The sequence below is a fragment of the Oncorhynchus nerka genome, linkage group LG22 (assembly GCF_034236695.1).
Source record: "Oncorhynchus nerka isolate Pitt River linkage group LG22, Oner_Uvic_2.0, whole genome shotgun sequence".
Taxonomy (NCBI): Eukaryota; Metazoa; Chordata; class Actinopteri; order Salmoniformes; family Salmonidae; genus Oncorhynchus; species Oncorhynchus nerka.
Window position 1 is genome coordinate 105,192,831 of NC_088417.1, and position 26,144 is coordinate 105,218,974.

At 48.1% G+C, this 26,144-nt stretch overlaps 1 protein-coding gene across 1 annotated transcript in view; it reads right to left on the reverse strand.

The window, feature by feature from the left end:
* The window catches only part of il11ra (interleukin 11 receptor subunit alpha), a 122,211-nt gene that overhangs the window by 43,853 nt on the left and 52,214 nt on the right, over positions 1-26,144 (reverse strand). Inside the window, 5 exon segments of the mRNA XM_065007696.1 lie at positions 1,275-1,441; positions 1,763-1,877; positions 2,047-2,216; positions 3,582-3,648; positions 10,981-11,080. Of these exon segments, the coding sequence (XP_064863768.1) occupies positions 1,275-1,441; positions 1,763-1,877; positions 2,047-2,216; positions 3,582-3,648; positions 10,981-11,080 (619 nt within the window).

Below are 26,144 nucleotides of genomic sequence, written 5' to 3' on the forward strand. Positions count from 1 at the left end.
AGACAGGTACAGCCAGACAGGTACAGACAGGTAAAGTCAGACAGGTACAGACAGGTAAAGTCAGACAGGTACAGCCAGACAGGTACAGACAGGTACAGACAGGTAAAGACAGACAGGTAAAAACAGGTAAAGACAGACAGGTAAAGACAGGCAGGTACAGACAGGTAAAGACAGACAGGTAAAGACAGACAGGTACAGACATGTAAAGACAGACAGGTAAAGACAGGTACAGACATGTAAAGACAGACAGGTAAAGACAGACAGGTACAGGCAGGTAAAGACAGGCAAAGACAGACAGGTAAAGACAGACAGGTAAAGACAGGTACAGACAGACGGGTACAGACAGACAGGTACAGGCAGGTAAAGTCAGACAGGTACAGACAGGCACAGGCAGACAGGTAAAGACAGGTACAGACAGACGGGTACAGACAGACAGGTACAGGCAGGTAAAGTCAGACAGGTACAGACAGGCACAGGCAGACAGGTAAAGACAGACAGGTACAGACAGGTAAAGACAGGTACATACGGGTACAGACAAGTAAAGTCAGACAGGTACAGACAGACTGCTACAGAAGGGTAAAGACAAACATGTAGAAACAGACGGGTACAGACAGGTACAGACAGAGAGGTACAGACAGGTACAGACAGACAGAGAGGTACAGACAGGTACAGACAGGCAGAGAGGTACAGACAGGCAGAGAGGTACAGACAGGTACAGACAGACAGACAGGTACAGACAGACAGAGAGGTACAGACAGGTAAAGACAGGTACAGACAGACATGTACAGGCAGACAGGTACAGACAGACGGGTACAGACAGGTACAGCCAGACAGGTACAGACAGGTAAAGTCAGACAGGTACAGCCAGACAGGTACAGACAGGTAAAGTCAGACAGGTACAGACAGGTAAAGTCAGACAGGTACAGCCAGACAGGTACAGACAGGTACAGACAGGTAAAGACAGACAGGTAAAAACAGGTAAAGACAGACAGGTAAAGACAGGCAGGTACAGACAGGTAAAGACAGACAGGTAAAGACAGACAGGTACAGACAGGTACAGACATGTAAAGACAGACAGGTAAAGACAGACAGGTACAGGCAGGTAAAGACAGGCAAAGACAGACAGGTAAAGACAGGTAAAGACAGGCAGGTACAGACAGGTAAAGACAGACAGGTAAAGACAGACAGGTAAAGGCAGGTACAGACAGGTAAAGACAGATAGGTACAGACAGGTACAGACGGACCAACAGTGTGCAGATGAGGCAGTGACCTACAGAGCTCATGGAACTTGACCATCAGGATGGTGGTCTGTGACCCCAGAGGGTTGGTCTCTGTGATGTTGATGTTATGGTAGTGTTGCCACATGGTAGGGTCTGTGATGGTGCACTGCTTCTGGGGAGGGGACGACACCACACACATCCTCACCTGGCTCTTATTACCCCTGGAGGGGGGGAGAGAGGAGAGATTCTTCACTATCAACAACATGATATCTGTGTACCTACAGCATCAGCAGGCAGTTAACCCACTGTTCCTAGACCAGTTAACCCACTGTTCCTAGACCAGTTAACCCACTGTTCCTAGACCAGTTAACCCACTGTTCCTAGACCAGTTAACCCACTGTTCCTAGACCAGTTAACCCACTGTTCCTAGGCCATCATTGAAAATAAGAATTTGTTCTTAACTGACTTGCCTAGTTAAATAAAGGTAAAATAAAAAAATATAAAAAACATGCTGGTAGGAGAGGAGAGGACGGGTGGCTCACCTGTAAGAGGTGTGGTACTGGGCAGGCAGGAGGGTCTTCACAGACTCCACCCATGAACACAATACCAGGCTGTGATTGGACACACGACAGGAAACATTGAGCAGCCCGGGGGGATCTGAGGAAGAAGAGAGGAGAAATGATGATCACATGATCAACAACACAATATATGCAAGCTTTATCTCAGTGTGTGAGGGACTGCAGCTCTCCCCGGGTATCCTTTCTAAGGAATGATTAAGATTTAGGTCACAGCCTCAGTCTATGAAGGGAGGAGAAGGGAGACTTACGCCCCAGCCTCAGTCTGGTTGTCCTGATGAGTCGTCCCCGGTCGTCATGGCAGCTGTAGTTTCCCTCGGCAGCGTGGTCAGCCTGCAGGAGGACCAGCTGACCATCTGATGTCACTCGGTGCTGCCATGGTAACATGGAACTCCTGTTCAGACGCCACTTCACTGATGTCCTGTGGAGACATTATGACGTCTGTGGACAATGTAGATGGAAATGGCTTGTATTGAGGCCAAGCCCTCGTTCCCATGGATAGTGATAGCCCTGGTTCCCACGGATAGTGATAGCCCTCGTTCCCACCGATAACGATAGCCCTCGTTCCCATGGATAGCGATAGCCCTGGTTCCCACGGATAGCGATAGCCCTGGTTCCCATGGATAGTGATAGCCCTCGTTCCCACCGATAACGATAGCCCTCGTTCCCACGGATAGCGATAGCCCTGGTTCCCACCGATAACGATAGCCCTCGTTCCCACCAATAACGATAGCCCTCGTTCCCATGGATAGCGATAGCCCTGGTTCCCACGGATAGAGATAGCCCTGGTTCCCACGGATAGAGAGCCCTCGTTCCCATGGATAGAGATAGCCCTGGTTCCCACGGATAGAGATAGCCCTGGTTCCCACCGATAACGATAGCCCTCGTTCCCATGGATAGCGATAGCCCTGGTTCCCACGGATAGCGATAGCCCTGGTTCCCACCGATAGCGATAGCCCTGGTTCCCACGGATAGTGATAGCCCTGGTTCCCACCGATAACGATAGCCCTGGTTCCCATGGATAGTGATAGCCCTGGTTCCCACCGATAACGATAGCCCTCGTTCCCATGGACAGTGATAGCCCTGGTTCCCACCGATAGAGATAGCCCTGGTTCCCACGGTTAGAGATAGCCCTCGTTCCCACGGATAGTGATAGCCCTGGTTCCCACGGATAGAGATAGCCCTGGTTCCCACGGATAGAGATAGCCCTGGTTCCCACGGATAGAGAATGCAGGAGAGAATGGTTTCATCACTATGGCACATTCAGAGGTTGAATTTATAGCCATTTAACAAAAATCACTTTCTGTTTGTCATAGATGGACAAGATGAATATGAGATGAAAGGCGAGTTTCTAATGAGTTCAGGAAGTCAAGCTGGAAGTCACATGGGGGCAGATGTTTTGATCAAGAGAACTTTAGAAAATATACAAATTTACTCCAACACTAAACCCACAATGATGTGTTTTACAGTAATAAGGAATGTGAAATCTTAGCGTTAGGGGTTTTATAATTTGATTATATTTAGAAAGTGTCTAAGTCATTTCAAGCCTTATTCATACAGTTTTGTTGAATAGGAAATAAGTCAAATAAAATAGTTCATTTTTTGTATCATATACTGGTGCTGGATCTTGTGTCAACAGAAGGGACTACACCTCAGGAGGGACTCAAATGATAGCGTGACCTCCAGGAGAAAGGACAATATGACCCCCCAGAGACTGTTATGCACAGGGAACAAACCCATCCTATCCCCCCCCCCAATCCCCAGAGCCTGTCATAGTGGAACATACCTGTCTAGTGCTGCTCCACACACCAGCGTGACGTTGGACCCCAGCCTTCCATACTGAACATCTGAAACTAGACAAGACGTTAGACCTGTTAGATCTCTGTGTCTAAACAGTTCTACAATCATTAGTCTCGTACATATTTAGAGCCGACAGTCCTCAGCATTGTATATCTCTATGACCTAAAAGTGGGTCATCTCTACACACAGCTTTCTGTTGTGTCTGCTGTTACATAGCAGCCATATATAAACACTCATAAGTCTTCGGCACAGTCAGGATTTGTAAACGACTGTTTGCAGCCGTATAGGTGCCTTCAGACAGTATTCATTCTGTTGTGTTACAGCCTGGATTCAAAATGGATTAAATCCTTATCGTTTCTCACCCAGCTATATAGGTGCCTTCAGACAGTATTCATTCTGTTGTGTTACAGCCTGGATTCAAAATGGATTAAATCCTTATCGTTTCTCACCCAGCTATACTCAGTACCCCATAATGACAAAGTGAAAACATGTTTTCAGAAATGTTTGCAAATGTATTTCAAAATAAATACTTAAATGTCTCATTTACATAAGAATTCACACCCGTAAGTCAATACATGTTAGAATCACATTTGGCAGCAATTACAGCTGTGAGTCTTTCTGGGTAAGTCTCTAAGAGCTTTGAGTCTTTCTGGGTAAGTCTCTAAGAGTGATTACAGCGGTGAGTCTTTCTGGGTAAGTCTCTAAGAGCTGTGAGTCTTTCTGGGTAAGTCTCTAAGAGCTTTGAGTCTTTCTGGGTAAGTCTCTAAGAGTGATTACAGCGGTGAGTCTTTCTGGGTAAGTCTCTAAGAGCTGTGAGTCTTTCTGGGTAAGTCTCTAAGAGCTGTGAGTCTTTCTGGGTAAGTCTCTAAGAGTGATTACAGCGGTGAGTCTTTCTGGGTAAGTCTCTTAAGTCTAAGAGTGATCTTTCTGGGTAAGTCAGCTGTGAGTCTTTCTGGGTAAGTCTCTAAGAGCTGTGAGTCTTTCTGGGTAAGTCTCTAAGAGCTGTGAGTCTTTCTGGGTAAGTCTCTAAGAGCGGTGAGTCTTTCTGGGTAAGTCTCTAAGAGCTGTGAGTCTTTCTGGGTAAGTCTCTAAGAGCTTTGAGTCTTTCTGGGTAAGTCTCTAAGAGCGATTACAGCTGTGAGTCTTTCTGGGTAAGTCTCTAAGAGCGATCTCTACATTACAGCTGTGAGTCTTTCTGGGTAAGTCTCTAAGAGCTGTGAGTCTTTCTGGGTAAGTCTCTAAGAGCTGTGAGTCTTTCTGGGTAAGTCTCTAAGAGCGATTACAGCTGTGAGTCTTTCTGGGTAAGTCTCTAAGAGCTGTGAGTCTTTCTGGGTAAGTCTCTAAGAGCTGTGAGTCTTTCTGGGTAAGTCTCTAAGAGTGATTACAGCTGTGAGTCTTTCTGGGTAAGTCTCTAAGAGCTGTGAGTCTTTCTGGGTAAGTCTCTAAGAGCTGTGAGTCTTTCTGGGTAAGTCTCTAAGAGCTGTGAGTCTTTCTGGGTAAGTCTCTAAGAGTGATTACAGCTGTGAGTCTTTCTGGGTAAGTCTCTAAGAGCTGTGAGTCTTTCTGGGTAAGTCTCTAAGAGCTGTGAGTCTTTCTGGGTAAGTCTCTAACAGCTTTTCACATCTGGATTGCACAATATTGACACATTATTCTTTTAACATGATTCAAGCTCTGTCAAGTTGGTTGTACCATTGCTAGAGAAACATTTTCAAATCTTACCATAGATTCTGAAACTGATTTAAGTCAAAACTGTAACTAGGCCACTCTGGAAAATTCAATGTTGTTTTGGTAAGCATCTCCAGTGTATATTAGGTTATTGTCCTGCTGAAAGGTGAATTTGTCTCCCAGTATCTGTTGGAAAGCAGACTGAACCAGGTTTTCCTCGGGATTTTGCCAGTGCTTGAACATGAATACGTGTTTGTTGTGTTGGATTTGCCCCAAACATAACACTTTGAATTCAGGACATAAAGGTTCTTTAGCAGTTTTACTTTAGTGCCTTCTTTCAAACAGGAGGGATGTTTTGGATACTTTTTGTCCTGTACAGGCATCCTTATTTTTACTCTGTCATTTAGGTTTGTATTGTGGAGTAACTACCATGTGGTTGATCCATCCTCAGTTTTCTCCTATCACAGCCATTAAACTCTGTAACTGGTTTAAAGTCCCCATTGGCCTCATGGTGAAATCCCAGAGCGGTTTCCTTCCTACTGAGTAGTGACTGGGTGTATTGACACTTCCTCATGCTAAAAGGGATTCAACCAACTCTGAATGGTTGTTTTGGGCCCTAAATAGTGACTGGTGAGTTTGGGGGGGGGGGGTATAGAAAGTGACATATAATTTGAAAGCTACAGGCCTTGTATTTTTGGAAATCCAATTCCACTTGCTGCTGGAAATGTCACAATAATATTATTTATTTATTTATTGATTTTTTTTTGGGGGGGGGGGATGTACTTTTCTTTATATATTTATAATTGAACTTTTATTCCACTACTTTCCTAAAGAAAATAATGTACTTTTTACTCCATACATTTTGAATTCTTAACAGAACAGCAAATGGTTAAATTCATACAGCCACCCAACACGTTGTCAACATTCCTGCCTCTGATCTGGGGGTGTTGGAGTACCCCAACATAACACGTTGTCAACCTTACTGCCTCTGATCTGGCGGTGTTGGAGTACCCCCCTGGCTGTCCTGTTACGTTCCCACTAGACAAACTCAAAAGGTCGCTCACAACAAAGGGAACTAACAAAGACAATCATTTACAACCAAACACAACAGAAAGGGCTTCTGAAAGGCAGCCATGTGGCCCACTGACATTTGTCGAAGCCACTAGTAAGTGGTTCTAACAGACATCCACCATGGATAACCCACTAGGTTTGCCTCCCCAAAAAAAGCCCACAACAACTTAGGATAGAGAGTAAAAATAATACTAACACCAACAATCAGGCATCTTTCAAACTTAAAAGGTTGAGCTGATGTGAAGTGTAGCTCTACCCAAAATCTCTCAAGCTTATCTGGAGCACTGGGCCACACCTAAATATCACCTGGGCCAGCCACACCTAAATATCACCTGAGCCAGCCACTCCTAAATATCACCTGGGTCAGCCACACCTCTAAATATCACCTGGGCCAGCCACACCTAAATATCACCTGGGCCAGCCACACCTAAATATCACCTGGGCCAGCCACTCCTAAATATCACCTGGGCCAGCCACTCTTAAATATCACCTGGGCCAGCCACTCCTAAATATCACCTGGGCCAGCCACTCCTAAATATCACCTGAGCCAGCCACTCCTAAATATCACCTGGGCCAGCCACACCTCTAAATATTATCTGGGCCAGCCACTCCTAAATATCACCTGAGCCAGCCACTCCTAAATATCACCTGAGCCAGCCACTCCTAAATATCACCTGAGCCAGCCACTCCTAAATATCACCTGGGCCAGCCACTCCTAAATATCACCTGGGCCAGCCACTCCTAAATATCACCTGGGCCAGCCACTCCTAAATATCACCTGAGCCAGCCACTCCTAAATATCACCTGGGCCAGCCACACCTCTAAATATTATCTGGGCCAGCCACTCCTAAATATCACCTGAGCCAGCCACTCCTAAATATCACCTGAGCCAGCCACTCCTAAATATCACCTGAGCCAGCCACTCCTAAATATCACCTGAGCCAGCCACTCCTAAATATCACCTGAGCCAGCCACTCCTAAATATCACCTGAGCCAGCCACTCCTAAATATCACCTGGGCCAGCCACTCCTAAATATCACCTGGGACAGCCACTCCTAAATATCACCTGGGCCAGCCACTCCTAAATATCACCTGGGCCAGCCACTCTTAAATATCACCTGGGCCAGCCACTCCTAAATATCACCTGGGTCAGCCACTCTTAAATATCACCTGGGCCAGCCACTCCTAAATATCATCTGGGCCAGCCACTCCTAAATATCACCTGAGCCAGCCACTCCTAAATATCACCTGGGCCAGCCACTCCTAAATATCACCTGGGCCAGCCACTCCTAAATATCACCTGGGCCTGCCACTCCTAAATATCACCTGGGCCAGCCACTCCTAAATATCACCTGGGCCAGCCACTCCTAAATATCATCTGGGCCAGCCACTCCTAAATATCACCTGGGTCAGCCACTCTTAAATATCACCTGGGCCAGCCACTCCTAAATATCATCTGGGCCAGCCACTCCTAAATATCACCTGGGTCAGCCACTCTTAAATATCACCTGGGCCAGCCACTCTTAAATATCACCTGGGCCAGCCACTCCTAAATATCATCTGGGCCAGCCACTCCTAAATATCACCTGAGCCAGCCACACCTCTAAATATTACCTGAGCCAGCCACTCCTAAATATCACCTGGGCCAGCCACTCCTAAATATCACCTGGGCCAGCCACTCCTAAATATCACCTGGGCCAGCCACTCCTAAATATCACCTGAGCCAGCCACTCCTAAATATCACCTGGGCCAGCCACTCCTAAATATCACCTGGGCCTGCCACTCCTAAATATCACCTGGGCCAGCCACTCCTAAATATCACCTGGGCCAGCCACTCCTAAATATCATCTGGGCCAGCCACTCCTAAATATCACCTGGGTCAGCCACTCTTAAATATCACCTGGGCCAGCCACTCCTAAATATCATCTGGGCCAGCCACTCCTAAATATCACCTGGGTCAGCCACTCTTAAATATCACCTGGGCCAGCCACTCCTAAATATCACCTGGGCCAGCCACTCCTAAATATCACCTGGGCCAGCCACTCCTAAATATCACCTGGGCCAGCCACTCCTAAATATCACCTGGGCCAGCCACTCCTAAATATCACCTGGGCCAGCCACTCCTAAATATCACCTGAGCCAGCCACTCCTAAATATCACCTGGGCCAGCCACACCTCTAAATATTATCTGGGCCAGCCACTCCTAAATATCACCTGAGCCAGCCACTCCTAAATATCACCTGGGCCAGCCACTCCTAAATATCACCTGGGCCAGCCACTCCTAAATATCACCTGGGCCAGCCACTCCTAAATATCACCTGGGCCAGCCACTCCTAAATATCACCTGAGCCAGCCACTCCTAAATATCACCTGGGCCAGCCACTCCTAAATATCACCTGGGCCTGCCACTCCTAAATATCACCTGGGCCAGCCACACCTCTAAATATTACCTGAGCCAGCCACTCCTAAATATCACCTGGGCCAGCCACTCCTAAATATTACCTGAGCCAGCCACTACTAAATATCACCTGAGCCAGCCACTACTAAATATCACCTGAGCCAGCCACACCTAAATATCACCTGAGCCAGCCACACCTCTAAATATTACCTGGGCCAGCCACACCTAAATATCACCTGAGCCAGCCACTCCTAAATATCACCTGAGCCAGCCACTCCTAAATATCACCTGGGCCAGCCACACCTAAATATCACCTGGGCCAGCCACACCTAAATATCACCTGGGCCAGCCACACCTCTAAATATTACCTGAGCCAGCCACTCCTAAATATCACCTGGGCCAGCCACTCCTAAATATCACCTGGGCCAGCCACACCTAAATATCACCTGAGCCAGCCACACCTAAATATCACCTGGGCCAGCCACTCCTAAATATCACCTGAGCAAGCACAGGTGAAACCCCTTCCGACTAACAAGATGGACATGCCAGCACAGGTGTAACACATTAGTAATGAGGTGACGCCAATCTGTGCGCCCTACGTTCAACGTGCAATCTCTAAATATAAACGGAGAACCTGTAACAGTCTGTAAATCAAATAGAAAAACAGAAAGGTGTCGTCTTGGTAACGAAGGATATTGAGTACTTTTTCCACCACTGCATGTAGGACAGTTGAAACCAGATATTTTTTTAGACTTTTACTCAAAATCTCAATTTTAATTCCAATCTTTAACACAACAATTTGTAAAAAACGTCACAGGGTGTGAAAACTTTCTGAAGGCACTATAAACATGATTAAAGTGACCAATGACTATGGGCAGCAGTCTCTAAGGTGCAGGGTAGAGTATCGGGGGGTAGCCAGTAGTAACAGTCTCTAAGGTACAGGGTAGAGTACCAGGTGGTAGCCAGTAGTAACAGTCTCTAAGGTGCAGGGTAGAGTATCTGGTGGTAACCGGTAGTAACAGTCTCTAAGGTGCAGGGTAGAGTACCGGGTGGTAGCCAGTAGTAACAGTCTCTAAGGTACAGGGTAGAGTATCGGGGGGTAGCCAGTAGTAACAGTCTCTAAGGTACAGGGTAGAGTACCGGGTGGTAGCCAGTAGTAACAGTCTCTAAGGTACAGGGTAGAGTACCGGGTGGTAGCCAGTAGTAACAGTCTCTAAGGTGCAGGGTAGAGAACCGGGTGGTAACCCTTTGTAACAGTCTCTAAGGTGCAGGGTAGAGTATCGGGTGGTAGCCGGTAGTAACAGTCTCTAAGGTGCAGGGTAGAGTACCGGGTGGTAGCCGGTAGTAACAGTCCCTAAGGTGCAGGGTAGAGAAGGGTGGTACTTTTTTCCACCACTCTCTAGGTGCAGGGTAGAGTATCTGGTGGTAGCCAGTAAAAATAACAGTCTCTAAGGTGCAGGGTAGAAACCGGATTAAAGTGCCAATGACTATGTAACAGTCTCTAAGGTGCAGGGTAGAGTACCGGGTGGTAGCCAGTAGTAACAGTCTCTAAGGTGCAGGGTAGAGTAGTCTCTAAGGTGTGGGTAGCCGGTAACCCTTTGTAACAGTCTCTAAGGTGCAGGGTAGAGTACCGGGTGGTAGCCGGCTAGTAACAGTCTCTAAGGTGCAGGGTAGAGTACCGGGTGGTAGCCAGTAGTAACAGTCTCTAAGGTGCAGGGTAGAGTACCGGGTGGTAGCCAGTAGTAACAGTCTCTAAGGTGCAGGGTAGAGTACCGGGTGGTAGCCAGTAGTAACAGTCTCTAAGGTGCAGGGTAGAGTACCGGGTGGTAGCCAGTAGTAACAGTCTCTGGTAAGGTGCAGTCTCTAAGGTGCAGGGTAGAGTACCGGGTGGTAGCCAGTAGTAACAGTCTCTAAGGTGCAGGGTAGAGTACCGGGTGGTAGCCAGTAGTAACAGTCTCTAAGGTGCAGGGTAGAGTACCGGGTGGTAGCCAGTAGTAACAGTCTCTAAGGTGCAGGGTAGAGTACCGGGTGGTAGCCAGTAGTAACAGTCTCTAAGGTGCAGGGTAGAGTACCGGGTGGTAGCCAGTAGTAACAGTCTCTAAGGTGCAGGGTAGAGTATCGGGGGGTAGCCGGTAGTAACAGGGACTACAGCTCTGTTACACAGTATGGCTGATTTAGGGATGAGTCTGTCTTTACATCATTGGTCCATATCTTACAGGGCAGCTGTAAGGGTTAGGTTAGTGTCTCTTACCTTCATTGGTCCATATCTCTGACTGGGTGTTGACGGAGGATAGTGCGAGGAGGTGGCCAATGACTAGCAGACCACTGGGACATGACACAAGACAGGTCATCTGGAGAAAGAGAGTGAGAGATAAGGGGTCAGGACATCATCGTACAGCAGACAACACTGGGTCAGGACATCATCGTACAGCAGACAACACAGGGTCAGGGGTCAGGACATCATCGTACAGCAGACAACACAGGGTCAGGGGTCAGGACATCATCGTACAGCAGACAACACAGGGTCAGGGGTCAGGACATCATCGTACAACAGACAACACTGGGTCAGGGGTCAGGACATCATCGTACAGCAGACAACACAGGGTCAGGGGTCAGGACATCATCGTACAGCAGACAACACAGGGTCAGGGGTCAGGACATCATCGGGTGGTAGCAGACAACACAGGGTCAGGGTCAGGAACATCATCCTTATCCATACAACACAGGGTCAGGGTTCAGGAACATCATCCTTATCCATACAACACAGGGTCAGGGGTCAGGAACATCATCCTTATCCATACAACACAGGGTCAGGGGTCAGGACCATCATCCTATGCCATACAACACAGGGTCAGGGTTCAGGACCATCATCCTATGCCATACAACACAGTCAGCCGGTCAGGGTTCAGGACCATCATCCACATCATTGGTCCATACAACAAGGGTCAGGGTTCAGGACCATCATCCTACCATACAACACAGGGTCAGGGTTCAGGACCATCATCTCTGACTGCCATACAACACAGGGTCAGGGGTCAGGACCATTACCTACTGGGACCATACAAAGACAGGGTCATCTGGACCAAGAGCCATACAACACAGGGTCAGGGGTCAGGACCATCATCCTATGCCATACAACACAGGGTCAGGGGTCAGGACCATCATCCTATGCCATACAACACAGGGTCAGGGGTCAGGACCATCATCCTATGCCATACAACACACTGGGTCAGGGGTCAGGACCATCATCCTATGCCAGACAACACAGGGTCAGGGGGACCATCAGGGGTCACCATCATCCTATGCCATACAACACAGGGTCAGGGGTCAGGACCATCATCCTATGCCATACAACACAGGGTCAGGGTTCAGGACCATCATCCTATGCCATACAACACAGGGTCAGGGTTCAGGACCATCATCCTATGCCATACAACACAGGGTCAGGGGTCAGGACCATCATCCTATGCCATACAACACAGGGTCAGGGTTCAGGACCATCATCCTATGCCATACAACACAGGGTCAGGGGTCAGGACCATCATCCTATGCCATACAACACAGGGTCAGGGGTCAGGACCATCATCCTATGCCATACAACACAGGGTCAGGGGTCAGGACCATCATCCTATGCCATACAACACAGGGTCAGGGGTCAGGACCATCATCCTATGCCATACAACACAGGGTCAGGGGTCAGGACCATCATCCTATGCCATACAACACAGGGTCAGGGGTCAGGACCATCATCCTATGCCATACAACACAGGGTCAGGGGTCAGGACCATCATCCTATGCCATACAACACAGGGTCAGTGGTCAGGACCATCATCCTATGCCATACAACACAGAGGACAGAATTATTCTGGGGAAAGTATTTCACTATTATTATTATGTTATTTCAACACTATTTTTTAATTTGACCTTTATTTAACTAGTCAAATCAGTTAAGAACAAATTCTTATTTTCAACGACGGCCTAGGAACAGTGGGTTAACTGCCTTGTTCAGGGGCAGAACGACAGATTTGTACCTTGTGAGATCGGGGATTCGATCTTGCAACCTTTCGGTTACTAGTCCAACACTCTCACCACTAGGCTAACTAACGCCCCATGAAAGCTATCATTATGTTCTTTCGACACCACATCACATCGCCTGAAGGTGTTCTGGAAAGCTCTACAGCAGTAGTCATGATGTGGGAATACCATCAGAATAACTAGAATACCATTTAAAAATCTGCAGAGAATCACAGAATCCAGACAGTCGACATTCAAACCAAATTCAACAATATTTTAAAATGTAGCAGGAAATCAACTAAATGTATGGAACTTATTAGAAAATGGATTAATATGGCAAATATTTTCATACGACATTAACTAAATGCATCAGTGATTCGTAGGTGTAGGGAGGAGGTATAGGGAGGAGGTGTACCACCCAGCTAACAGTCCAGCTATAGGGAGGAGGTGTAGGGAGGAGGTGTAGGGAGGAGCTGTAGGGAGGAGGTGTAGGGAGGAGGTGTACCACCCAGATAACAGTCCAGCTATAGGGAGGAGGTGTAGGGAGGAGGTGTAGGGAGGAGGTGTACCACCCAGTAACAGTCCAGCTGTAGGGAGGAGGTGTAGGGAGGAGGTGTAGGGAGGAGGTGTACCACCCAGCTAACAGTCCAGCTATAGGGAGGAGGTGTAGGGAGGAGGTGTAGGAAGGAGGTGTACCACCCAGATAACAGTCCAGCTATAGGGATGAGGTGTAGGGAGGAGGTGTACCACCCAGCTAACAGTCCAGCTATAGGGAGGAGGTGTAGGGAGGAGGTGTAGGGAGGAGCTGTAGGGAGGAGGTGTAGGGAGGAGGTGTACCACCCAGATAACAGTCCAGCTATAGGGAGGAGGTGTAGGGAGGAGCTGTAGGGAGGAGGTGTAGGGAGGAGGTGTACCACCCAGTAACAGTCCAGCTGTAGGGAGGAGGTGTAGGGAGGAGGTGTAGGGAGGAGCTTTAGGGAGGAGGTGTAGGGAGGAGGTGTACCACCCAGATAACAGTCCAGCTATAGGGAGGAGGTGTAGGGAGGAGCTGTAGGGAGGAGGTGTAGGGAGGAGGTGTAGGGAGGAGGTGTAGGGAGGAGCTTTAGGGAGGAGGTGTACCACCCAGTAACAGTCCAGCTATAGGGAGGAGGTGTAGGGAGGAGGTGTAGGAAGGAGGTGTACCACCCAGCTAACAGTCCAGCTATAAGGAGGAGGTGTAGGGAGGAGGTGTACCACCCAGCTAACAGTCCAGCTATAGGGAGGAGGTGTAGGGAGGAGGTGTACCACCCAGCTAACAGTCCAGCTATAGGGAGGAGGTGTACCACCCAGCTAACAGTCCAGCTATAGGGAGGAGATGTAGGGAGGAGGTGTAGGGAGGAGCTGTAGGGAGGAGGTGTAGGGAGGAGGTGTACCACCCAGCTAACAGTCCAGCTATAAGGAGGAGGTGTAGGGAGGAGATGTACCACCCAGCTAACAGTCCAGCTATAGGGAGGAGGTGTAGGAAGGAGGTGTACCACCCAGCTAACAGTCCAGCTATAGGGAGGAGGTGTAGGGAGGAGGTGTAGGGAGGAGGTGTACCACCCAGCTAACAGTCCAGCTATAGGGAGGAGGTGTAGGGAGGAGGTGTAGGGAGGAGCTGTAGGGAGGAGGTGTAGGGAGGAGGTGTACCACCCAGCTAACAGTCCAGCTATAGGGAGGAGGTGTAGGGAGGAGCTGTAGGGAGGAGTTGTACCACCCAGCTAACAGTCCAGCTATAGGGAGGAGGTGTAGGGAGGAGCTGTAGGGAAGAGGTGTAGGGAGGAGCTTTAGGGAGGAGGGAGGAGCTGTAGGGAGGAGCTGTCCAGGGAGGAGGTGTAGGGAGGAGCTGTAGGGAGGAGGTGGGAGAGGTGTAGGGAGGAGGTGTACCACCCAGCTAACAGTCCAGCTATAGGGAGGGAGGAGGTGTAGGGAGGAGCTGTAGGGAGGAGTTGTACCACCCAGCTAACAGTCCAGCTATAGGGAGGAGGTGTAGGGAGGAGCTGTAGGGAAGAGGTGTAGGGAGGAGCTTTAGGGAGGAGGTGTAGGGAGGAGCTGTAGGGAGGAGGTGTAGGGAGGAGGTGTACCACCCAGCTAACAGTCCAGCTATAGGGAGGAGGTTGAGGTACACATTACAATAATCATCACCATAATCATCACATGGTAATCTACCTCACCATAATCATCACATGGTAATCTACCTCACCATAATCATCACATGGTAATCTACCTCACCATAATCCATAATCATCATAATCATCACAAATCTACCTCACCATAATCATCACATGGTAATCTACCTCACCATAATCATCACATGGTAATCTACCTCACCATAATCATCACATGATAATCTACCTCACCATCACCATAATCATCCTCACCATAATCATCCTCACCATAATCTACCTCACCATAATCATCACATGGTAATCTACCTCACCATAATCATCACATGGTAATCTACCTCACCATAATCATCACATGGTAATCTACATCACCATAATCATCACATGGTAATCTACATCACCATAATCATCACATGGTAATCTACCTCACCATAATCATCCTCACCATAATCATCACTCTCTTTATCACCATCATCACTGCCAGACCAAGCCTGGCGTAGCGACGGTTTGCTGGAAATGGATAGTCCCCGTTGACTTTTTTAGTCAAGACTTAATCTGTGTCCGGGAAACTGCCCCTAAACAATCAAAAGTTACTGACAAACGGTTCAGACCTATTCAGTCAACATCAAGCCATGGAAAACATGACAGATGGTTCTTCAGAGGACTTGACAGAGAGCCAACAATGAGAATAAAACCCAGATGGTTGCTCCTCCCTCCCTGCCTGGGCAGAGCAGGTTTATGGGATGATCTGGAGGAGAAAACACTGATAGAGAGACATAGCTCAGGGTGTATCTCAAATAGCACCCTATTCCCTATGTCGTGCACTACTTTAGACCAGAGCCCTATAGAACCCTATTCCCTATATAGTGCACTACTTTAGACCAGAGCCCTATAAAACCCTATTCCCTATATAGTGCACTACTTTAGACCAGAGACCTATGGAACCCTATTCCCTATATAGTGCACTACTTTAGACCAGAGACCTATGGAACCCTATTCCCTATATAGTGCACTACTTTTGACAAGATGTGTCCGTGCTCATTGTCCATCTATGTTTGGCATGACAATGAGTTGGCATGACAATGAGTTGGCATGATAGCTCAAACGGATTAGCACTCAGGCTAAAGAATGATCTGGTGTTATCATCAGCCAATACCCATCAGTCTTCTTCAGACAGATGAACATACAGGATTTCTACTGGCTCATCACAATGTTCTAATCTCACAATCTGGTTATATCCCAGGTAGTGTACTGCAGCCTAGCTAGCTACCCTCTCAGACATGGGTAGTGTACTGCAGCCTAGGTAGCTACCCTCTCAGACATGGGTAGTGTACTTGCAGCCAGCTAGCTACCCTCTCAGACATGGGTAGTGTACTGCAGCCTAGCTAGCTACCCTCTCAGACATGGGTAGTGTACTGCAGCCAGCTAGCTACCCTCTCAGACATGGGTAGTGTACTGCAGCCAGCTAGCTACCCTCTCAGACATGGGTAGTGTACTGCAGCCTAGCTAGCTACCCTCTCAGATATGGGTAGTGTACTGCAGCCTAGCTAGCTACCCTCTCAGACATGGGTAGTGTACTGCAGCCAGCTAGCTACCCTCTCAGACATGGGTAGTGTACTGCAGCCAGCTAGCTACCCTTTCAGATATGGGTAGTGTACTGCAGCCAGCTAGCTACCCTCTCAGACATGGGTAGTGTACTGCAGCCTAGCTAGCTACCCTCTCAGACATGGGTAGTGTACTGCAGCCAGCTAGCTACCCTCTCAGACATGGGTAGTGTACTGCAGCCAGCTAGCTACCCTTTCAGACATGGGTAGTGTACTGCAGCCCAGCTAGCTACCCTCTCAGACATGGGTAGTGTACTGCAGCCTAGCTAGCTACCCTCTCAGACATGGGCAGTGTACTTGCAGCCAGCTAGCTACCCTCTCAGACATGGGTAGTGTACTGCAGCCTAGCTAGCTACCCTTTCAGACATGGGTAGTGTACTTGCAGCCAGCTAGCTACCCTCTCAGACATGGGTAGTGTACTGCAGCCTAGCTAGCTACCCTCTCAGACTTCTCTCTCTATTTCTCTGTCTGTCTGTGTCTCTCCCTCTATCTCTACCCTTTTCATATGCCTCTGTAGCTCTTTCAGTGAGTGTACTCTAGTGTACTCTAGTGTACTGTAGAGAAGTGTGCAGTAGAGTACTGTAGGGTACATTGACATGTTAGTCATTTAGCAGACTCTTATCCACAGCCACTTATAGTAGTGAGTCATTTAGCAGACTCACTTATCAAATCAAATCAACTTTTACTGGTCACATACACATGGTTAGCAGATGTTATTGTGAGTGTAGCGAAATGCTTGTGCTTCTAGTACCCGACAGTGCAGCAGTATCTAACAGGTAATATCTAACAAATTCCACAACAAAACCTAATACACAAAATCTAGTAAAGGCATGGGATAATAATATATAAATATAAAACAAATTGGACGAGCAGAGACAGAGCGACTGAGATGCAATAGATAGTATATTATACAGTATATACATATGAGATGAGTGATGTAAGATATGTAAACATTATTAAAGTGCCATTATTAAAGTGACTTGTGTTCCACTTATTAAAGTGGCCAATGATTTCTAGTCTGTATGTAGGCAGCAGCCTCTCTGTGTTAGTGGTGGCTGTTTAACAGTCTGATGGCCTTGAGATAGAAGCTGTTTTTCAGTCTCTCGGTCCCAGCTTTGATGCACCTGTACGGATCTCGCCTTCTGGATGATAGCGGGGTGAACAGGCAGTAGCTCGGGTGGTTGTTGTCCTTGATGATCTTTATGGCCTTCCTGTCACATCGGGCGCTGTAGGTGTCCTGGAGGGCAGGTAGTTTGCCCCTGGTGATGCGTTGTGCAGACCTCACTACCCTCTGGAGAGCCTTGCGGTGCCTTGCGGCCGTACCAGGCGGTGATACAGCCTGACAGGATGCTCTCGATGATGCATCTGTAAAAGTTAGTGAGGGTTTTCGGTGACAAGCCAAATTTCTTCAGCCTCCTGAGGTTGAAGAGGCGCTGATGCACCTTCTTCACCACGCCGTCTGTGTGGGTGGACCAATTCAGTTTGTCTGTGATGTGTACGCAGAGGAACTTAAAACTTGCTACCCTCTCCACTACTGTTCCATCGATGTGGATAGGGGGGTGTTCCCTCTGCTGTTTCCTGAAGTCCACAATCATCTCTTTTGTTTTGCTGACGTTGAGTGTCAGGTTATTGTCCTGACACCACACTCCGAGAGCCCTCACCTCCTACCTGTAGGCTGTCTCGTCATTGTTGGTAATCAAGCCTACTACTGTTGTGTCGACTGCAAACTTGATGATTGAGTTGGAGGCGTGCATGGCCACACAGTCGTGGGTGAACAGGGAGTACAGAAGGGGGCTGAGAACGCACCCTTGCGGGGCCCCAGTGTTGAGGATCAGCGAAGTTAAGGTGCAACAAACACTCAAACTGGACAGTTTTCCCTCCATCTCTTCATTCAAAGTCTCAGTCATGGACTCTTACTGACAGTTGTGACTGCTTTGTGTGATGTATTGTTGTCTCTACCTTCTTGCCCTTTGTGCTGTTGTCTGTGCCCAGTAATGTGTGTACCATGATGTGTTGCTACCATGCTGTGTTGTCATGTGCTGCTGCCTTGCTATGTTGTCAGCTAGGTCTATCTTTATGTAGTGTTGTGGTGTCTCTCTTGTCGTGATGTGTGTTTTTACTATATATATTTTGTATTTTTAAATCCTAGCCCCCGTCCCCGTAGGCGGCCTTTTGGTAGATCGTCATTGTAAATGAGAATTTGCCTAGTTAAATAAGGTTCAAATAAAATAATCTGTAAAAATATGTCTTTTGGATCATAATGATCCTAAAAATCAGCAGTCCTACTTTGAGATGCCTTGTCAATACAGACCCTGGTATCCACTCAGGGCTCTATTCAATCCGTATAGCAGAAGTTCAGTGTTACAGCGTGATTGAAATTTAAAGGTAATGTTAGCAGAAACTGCATTTACGGTAAACGCTACATATGTCAGCTCAATTGGAAATTACCTTTAAATTAATAACGGGCAATCTCTATCACTTCAGCCATCCAGATTGAATAGAGCCCCGAGTCTTAAAACAGGCTGGATAACTAGTATTCCATATAAAGACATACCTGAGGTATTGGCTATCTGCCGTCAGGGAGAGGTAGCTATAAAAAAATAATGTTTCCAGAACCACCAGAATGAACTGCCAGGCTAAAGGAAGACTGACTCTCCATGTCTCTGTTTCCTGTCGTGTTGACACCATCCAGTAAAGTAGTACAGTGTTGACACCACGCAGTACAGTGTTGACACCACCCAGTACAGTGTTGACACCACGCAGTACAGTGTTGACACCACCCAGTACAGTGTTGACACCACCCAGTACAGTGTTGACACCACCCAGTACAGTGTTGACACCACCCAGTACAGTGTTGACACCACCCAGTACAGTGTTGACACCACCCAGTACAGTGTTGACACCACCCAGTACAGTGTTGACACCACGCAGTACAGTGTTGACACCACCCAGTACAGTGTTGACACCACGCAGTACAGTGTTGACACCACCCAGTACAGTGTTGACACCACCCAGTACAGTGTTGACACCACCCAGTACAGTGTTGACACCACGCAGTACAGTGTTGACACCACGCAGTACAGTGTTGACACCACGCAGTACAGTGTTGACACCACGCAGTACAGTGTTGACACCACGCAGTACAGTGTTGACACCACCCAGTACAGTGTTGACACCACCCAGTACAGTGTTGACACCACCCAGTACAGTGTTCACACCACCCAGTACAGTGTTAACACCACACAGTACAGTTGTATAGTGTTGACACCACACAGTACAGTACAGTAGTAGTGTTGACACCACACAGTACAGTAGTAGTGTTGACACCACACAGTACAGTAGTACAGTGTTGACACCACACAGTACAGTAGTACAGTGTTGACATCACACAGTACAGTAGTAGTGTTGACAACCACACAGTACAGTAGTACAGTGTTGACACCACACAGTACAGTGTTGACACCACACAGTACAGTGTTGACACCACACAGTACAGTAGTATAGTGTTGACACCACACAGTAAGGTGTTGACACCACCCAGTACAGTAGTATAGTGTTGACACCACACAGTACAGTGTTGACACCACACAGTATAGTAGTATAGTGTTGACACCACCCAGTACAGTAGTAGTGTTGACACCACCCAGTACAGTAGTACAGTGTTGACACCACCCAGTAAGGTGTTGACACCACCCAGTACAGTAGTATAGTGTTGACACCACACAGTACAGTGTTGACACCACACAGTATAGTAGTATAGTGTTGACACCACCCAGTACAGTAGTATAGTGTTGACACCACCCAGTACAGTGTTGACACCACACAGTACAGTGTTGACACCACACAGTACAGTGTTGACACCACACAGTACAGTGCTGACACCACCCAGTACAGTAGTACGGTTTTGACACCACACAGTACAGTGTTGACACCACCCAGTACATGAGTATAGTGTTGACACCACACAGTACAGTAGTACAGTGTTGACACCACCCAGTACAGTACAGTAGTACAGTGTTGACACCACACAGTACATGAGTATAGTGTTGACACCACACAGTACAGTAGTACAGTGTTGACACCACCCAGTACAGTAGTACAGTGTTGACACCACCCAGTACAGTAGTACAGTGTTGACACCACCCAGTACAGTAGTATATTGTTGACACCACCCAGTACAGTGTTGACACCACCCAGTACAGTGTTGACACCACACAGTACAGTGTTGACACCACCCAGTACAGTGCTGACACCACCCAGTACAGTAGTACAGTTTTGACACCACACAGTACAGTGTTGACACCACCCAGTACAGTAGTACAGTCTTGACAACACCAGTACAGTACAGTAGTACAGTGTTGACACCACACAGTACATTAGTATAGTGTTGACAACACACAGTACAGTAGTATAGTGTTGACACCACACAGTACATTAGTATAGTGTTGATACCACACAGTACATTAGTATAGTGTTGACAACACACAGTACATTAGTATAGTGTTGACACCACACAGTACATTAGTATAGTGTTGACACCACACAGTACATTAGTATAGTGTTGACACCACAGAGTACAGTAGTACAGTTTTGACACCACACAGTACAGTGTTGACACCACCCAGTACAGTAGTACAGTCTTGACAACACCAGTACAGTACAGTAGTACAGTGTTGAAACCACACAGTACATTAGTATAGTGTTGACACCACACAGTACAGTGTTGACACCAGAGTACAGTAGTACAGTGTTGACACCACACAGTACAGTGTTGACAACACACAGTACAGTAGTATAGTGTTGACACCACCCAGTACAGTGTTGACACCACCCAGTATAGTAGTATAGTGTTGACACCACCCAGTACAGTGTTGACACCACCCAGTACAGTGTTGACACCACCCACTACAGTGTTGACACCACCCACTACAGTGTTGACACCACACAGTACAAGTGTTGACACCACCCAGTATAGTAGTATAGTGTTGACACCACCCAGTAGTGTTGACACCACCCAGTACAGTGTTGACACCACACAGTACAGTGTTGACACCACCCAGTACAGTGTTGACACCACCCACTACAGTGTTGACACCACCCACTACTGTGTTGACACCACACAGTACAAGTGTTGACACCACCCAGTATAGTAGTATAGTGTTGACACCACCCAGTACAGTGTTGACACCACCCAGTACAGTGTTGACACCACACAGTACAGTGTTGACACCACACAGTACAGTGTTGACACCACACAGTACAGTGTTGACACCACACAGTATAGTAGTAGTGTTGACACCACCCAGTACAGTGTTGACACCACACAGTACAGTGTTGACACCACCCAGTACAGTGTTGACACCACCCAGTATAGTAGTAGTGTTGACACCACTCAGTACAGTGTTGACACCACCCAGTACAGTGTTGACACCACCCAGTATAGTAGTATAGTGTTGACACCACACAGTACAGTGTTGACACCACACAGTACAGTGTTGACACCACCCAGTATAGTAGTATAGTGTTGACACCACCCAGTACAGTGTTGACACCACCCAGTACAGTGTTGACACCACCCAGTACAGTGTTGACACCACCCAGTATAGTAGTATAGTGTTGACACCACCCAGTACAGTGTTGACACCACCCAGTACAGTAGTATTCTGTTCTGTTTGCGGCTATGGAATCCTGAGCTGTTCACCGGACGTGCTACTTGTCCCAGACCTGCTGTTTTCAACTCTCTAGAGACAGCAGGAGCGGTAGAGATACTCTCAATGATCGGCTATGAAAAGCCAACTGACATTTACTCCTGAGGTGCTGACCTGTTGAACCCTCGACAACTATTGTGATTATTATTATTTGATGCTGCTAGTCATCTATGAACATTTGAACATCTTGGACATGTTCTGTTATAATCTCCACCCGGCACAGCCAGAAGAGGACTGGCCACCCCACATAGCCTGGTTCCTCTCTAGGTTTCTTCCCAGGTTCCGGCCTTTCTAGGGAGTTTTTCCTAGCCACCGTGCTTCTACACCTGCATTGCTTACTGTTTGGGGTTTTAGGCTGGGTTTCTGTACAGCACTTTGAGATATCAGCTGATGTAAGAAGGGCTTTATAAATACATTTGATTGATTGACGCCACACAATACAGTCGTATAGTGTTGACTCCAACACACAGTACAGAGTATTACCAACTGGACACAAACATATTGCTAAAAATATTCTCTTATCACCACAGAGGGAGGAAACAGAGTAGCAGATGTGAGGGAGGAGAAGGGGGGGGGCATAAGGGGAAGGCTGGGGAGGTCAAAGCTGCATGGGGGGGGTAGGCAACGACTTCAGGAAGGAATGTTGAAAAGCCTAACTCTTTTGTTCCCAAGTAACAGATCAGCTGCGTTAAAACACTAAGCAGCGATGTTACTGTGTTACTGCAGGCTGAAAGGAGTTCTCTCTCAGGAGTGGAGAGCAGCGATGTTACTGTGTTACTGCAGGCTGAAAGGAGTTCTCTCTCAGGAGTGGAGAGCAGGAGTGGAGAGCAGCGATGTTACTGTTACTGCAGCTGAAAGGAGTTCTCTCTCAGGAGTGGAGAGCAGCGATGTTACTGTGTTACTGCAGGCTGAAAGGAGTTCTCTCTCAGGAGTGGAGAGCAGCGATGTTACTGTGTTACTGCAGGCTGAAAGGAGTTCTCTCTCAGGAGTGGAGAGCAGCGATGTTACTGTGTTACTGCAGGCTGAAAGGAGTTCTCTCAGGAGTGGAGAGCAGCGATGTTACTGTGTTACTGCAGGCTGAAAGGAGTTCTCTCTCAGGAGTGGAGAGCAGCGATGTTACTGTGTTACTGCAGGCTGAAAGGAGTTCTCTCTCAGGAGTGGAGAGCAGCGATGTTACTGTGTTACTGCAGGCTGAAAGGAGTTCTCTCTGGAGAGCAGGTGTTACTGCAGGCTGAAAGAGAGGAGTGGAGAGCAGCGATGTTACTGTGTTACTGCAGGCTGAAAGGAGTTCTCTCTCAGGAGTGGAGAGCAGCGATGTTACTGTGTTACTGCAGGCTGAAAGGAGTTCTCTCTCAGGAGTGGAGAGCAGCGATGTTACTGTGTTACTGCAGGCTGAAAGGAGTTCTCTCAGGAGTGGAGAGCAGCGATGTTACTGTGTTACTGCAGGCTGAAAGGAGTTCTCTCTCAGGAGTGGAGAGCAGCGATGTTACTGTGTTACTGCAGGCTGAAAGGAGTTCTCTCTCAGGAGTGGAGAGCAGCGATGTTACTGTGTTACTGCAGGCTGAAAGGAGTTCTCTCTCAGGAGTGGAGAGCAGCGATGTTACTGTGTTACTGCAGGCTGAAAGGAGTTCTCTCTCAGGAGTGGAGAGCAGCGATGTTACTGTGTTACTGCAGGCTGAAAGGAGTTCTCTCTCAGGAGTGGAGAGCAGCGATGTTACTGTGTTACTGCAGGCTGAAAGGAGTTCTCTCTCAGGAGCGGAGAGCAGCGATGTTACTGTGTTACTGCAGGCTGAAAGGAGTTCTCTCAGGAGTGGAGAGCAGCGATGTTACTGTGTTACTGCAGGCTGAAAGGAGTTCTCTCTCAGGAGTGGAGAGCAGCGATGTTACTGTGTTACTGCAGGCTGAAAGGAGTTCTCTCTCAGGAGTGGAGAGCAGCGATGTTACTGTGTTACTGCAGGCTGAAAGGAGTTCTCTCTCAGGAGTGGAGAGCAGCGATGTTACTGTGTTACTGCAGGCTGAAAGGAGTTCTCTCTCAGGAGTGGAGAGCAGCGATGTTACTGTGTTACTGCAGGCTGAAAGGAGTTCTCTCTCAGGAGTGGAGAGCAGCGATGTTACTGTGTTACTGCAGGCTGAAAGGAGTTCTCTCTCAGGAGTGGAGAGCAGCGATGTTACTGTGTTACTGCAGGCTGAAAGGAGTTCTCTCTCAGGAGTGGAGAGCAGCGATGTTACTGTGTTACTGCAGGCTGAAAGGAGTTCTCTCTCAGGAGTGGAGAGCAGCGATGTTACTGTGTTACTGCAGGCTGAAAGGAGTTCTCTCTCAGGAGTGGAGAGCAGCGCTGTGTTACTGCAGGCTGTTACTGTGTTACTGCAGGCTGAAAGGAGTTCTCTCTCAGGAGTGGAGAGCAGCGATGTTACTGTGTTACTGCAGGCTGAAAGGAGTTCTCTCTCAGGAGTGGAGAGCAGCGATGTTACTGTGTTACTGCAGGCTGAAAGGAGTTCTCTCTCAGGAGTGGAGAGCAGCGATGTTACTGTGTTACTGCAGGCTGAAAGGAGTTCTCTCTCAGGAGTGGAGAGCAGCGATGTTACTGTGTTACTGCAGGCTGAAAGGAGTTCTCTCAGGAGTGGAGAGCAGCGATGTTACTGTGTTACTGCAGGCTGAAAGGAGTTCTCTCTCAGGAGTGGAGAGCAGCGATGTTACTGTGTTACTGCAGGCTGAAAGGAGTTCTCTCTCAGGAGTGGAGAGCAGCGATGTTACTGTGTTACTGCAGGCTGAAAGGAGTTCTCTCTCAGGAGTGGAGAGCAGCGATGTTACTGTGTTACTGCAGGCTGAAAGGAGTTCTCTCTCAGGAGTGGAGAGCAGCGATGTTACTGTGTTACTGCAGGCTGAAAGGAGTTCTCTCTCAGGAGTGGAGAGCAGCGATGTTACTGTGTTACTGCAGGCTGAAAGGAGTTCTCTCTCAGGAGTGGAGAGCAGCGATGTTACTGTGTTACTGCAGGCTGAAAGGAGTTCTCTCAGGAGTGGAGAGCAGCGATGTTACTGTGTTACTGCAGGCTGAAAGGAGTTCTCTCAGGAGTGGAGAGCAGCGATGTTACTGTGTTACTGCAGGCTGAAAGGAGTTCTCTCTCAGGAGTGGAGAGCAGCGATGTTACTGTGTTACTGCAGGCTGAAAGGAGTTCTCTCTCAGGAGTGGAGAGCAGCGATGTTACTGTGTTACTGCAGGCTGAAAGGAGTTCTCTCTCAGGAGTGGAGAGCAGCGATGTTACTGTGTTACTGCAGGCTGAAAGGAGTTCTCTCTCAGGAGTGGAGAGCAGCGATGTTACTGTGTTACTGCAGGCTGAAAGGAGTTCTCTCTCAGGAGTGGAGAGCAGCGATGTTACTGTGTTACTGCAGGCTGAAAGGAGTTCTCTCTCAGGAGTGGAGAGCAGCGATGTTACTGTGTTACTGCAGGCTGAAAGGAGTTCTCTCTCAGGAGTGGAGAGCAGCGATGTTACTGTGTTACTGCAGGCTGAAAGGAGTTCTCTCTCAGGAGTGGAGAGCAGCGATGTTACTGTGTTACTGCAGGCTGAAAGGAGTTCTCTCTCAGGAGTGGAGAGCAGCGATGTTACTGTGTTACTGCAGGCTGAAAGGAGTTCTCTCTCAGGAGTGGAGAGCAGCGATGTTACTGTGTTACTGCAGGCTGAAAGGAGTTGGAGAGCTCTGTGTTACTGCAGGCTGAAAGGAGTTCTCCAGGAGTGGAGAGCAGCGATGTTACTGTGTTACTGCAGGCTGAAAGGAGTTCTCTCTCAGGAGTGGAGAGCAGCGATGTTACTGTGTTACTGCAGGCTGAAAGGAGTTCTCTCTCAGGAGTGGAGAGCAGCGATGTTACTGTGTTACTGCAGGCTGAAAGGAGTTCTCTCTCAGGAGTGGAGAGCAGCGATGTTACTGTGTTACTGCAGGCTGAAAGG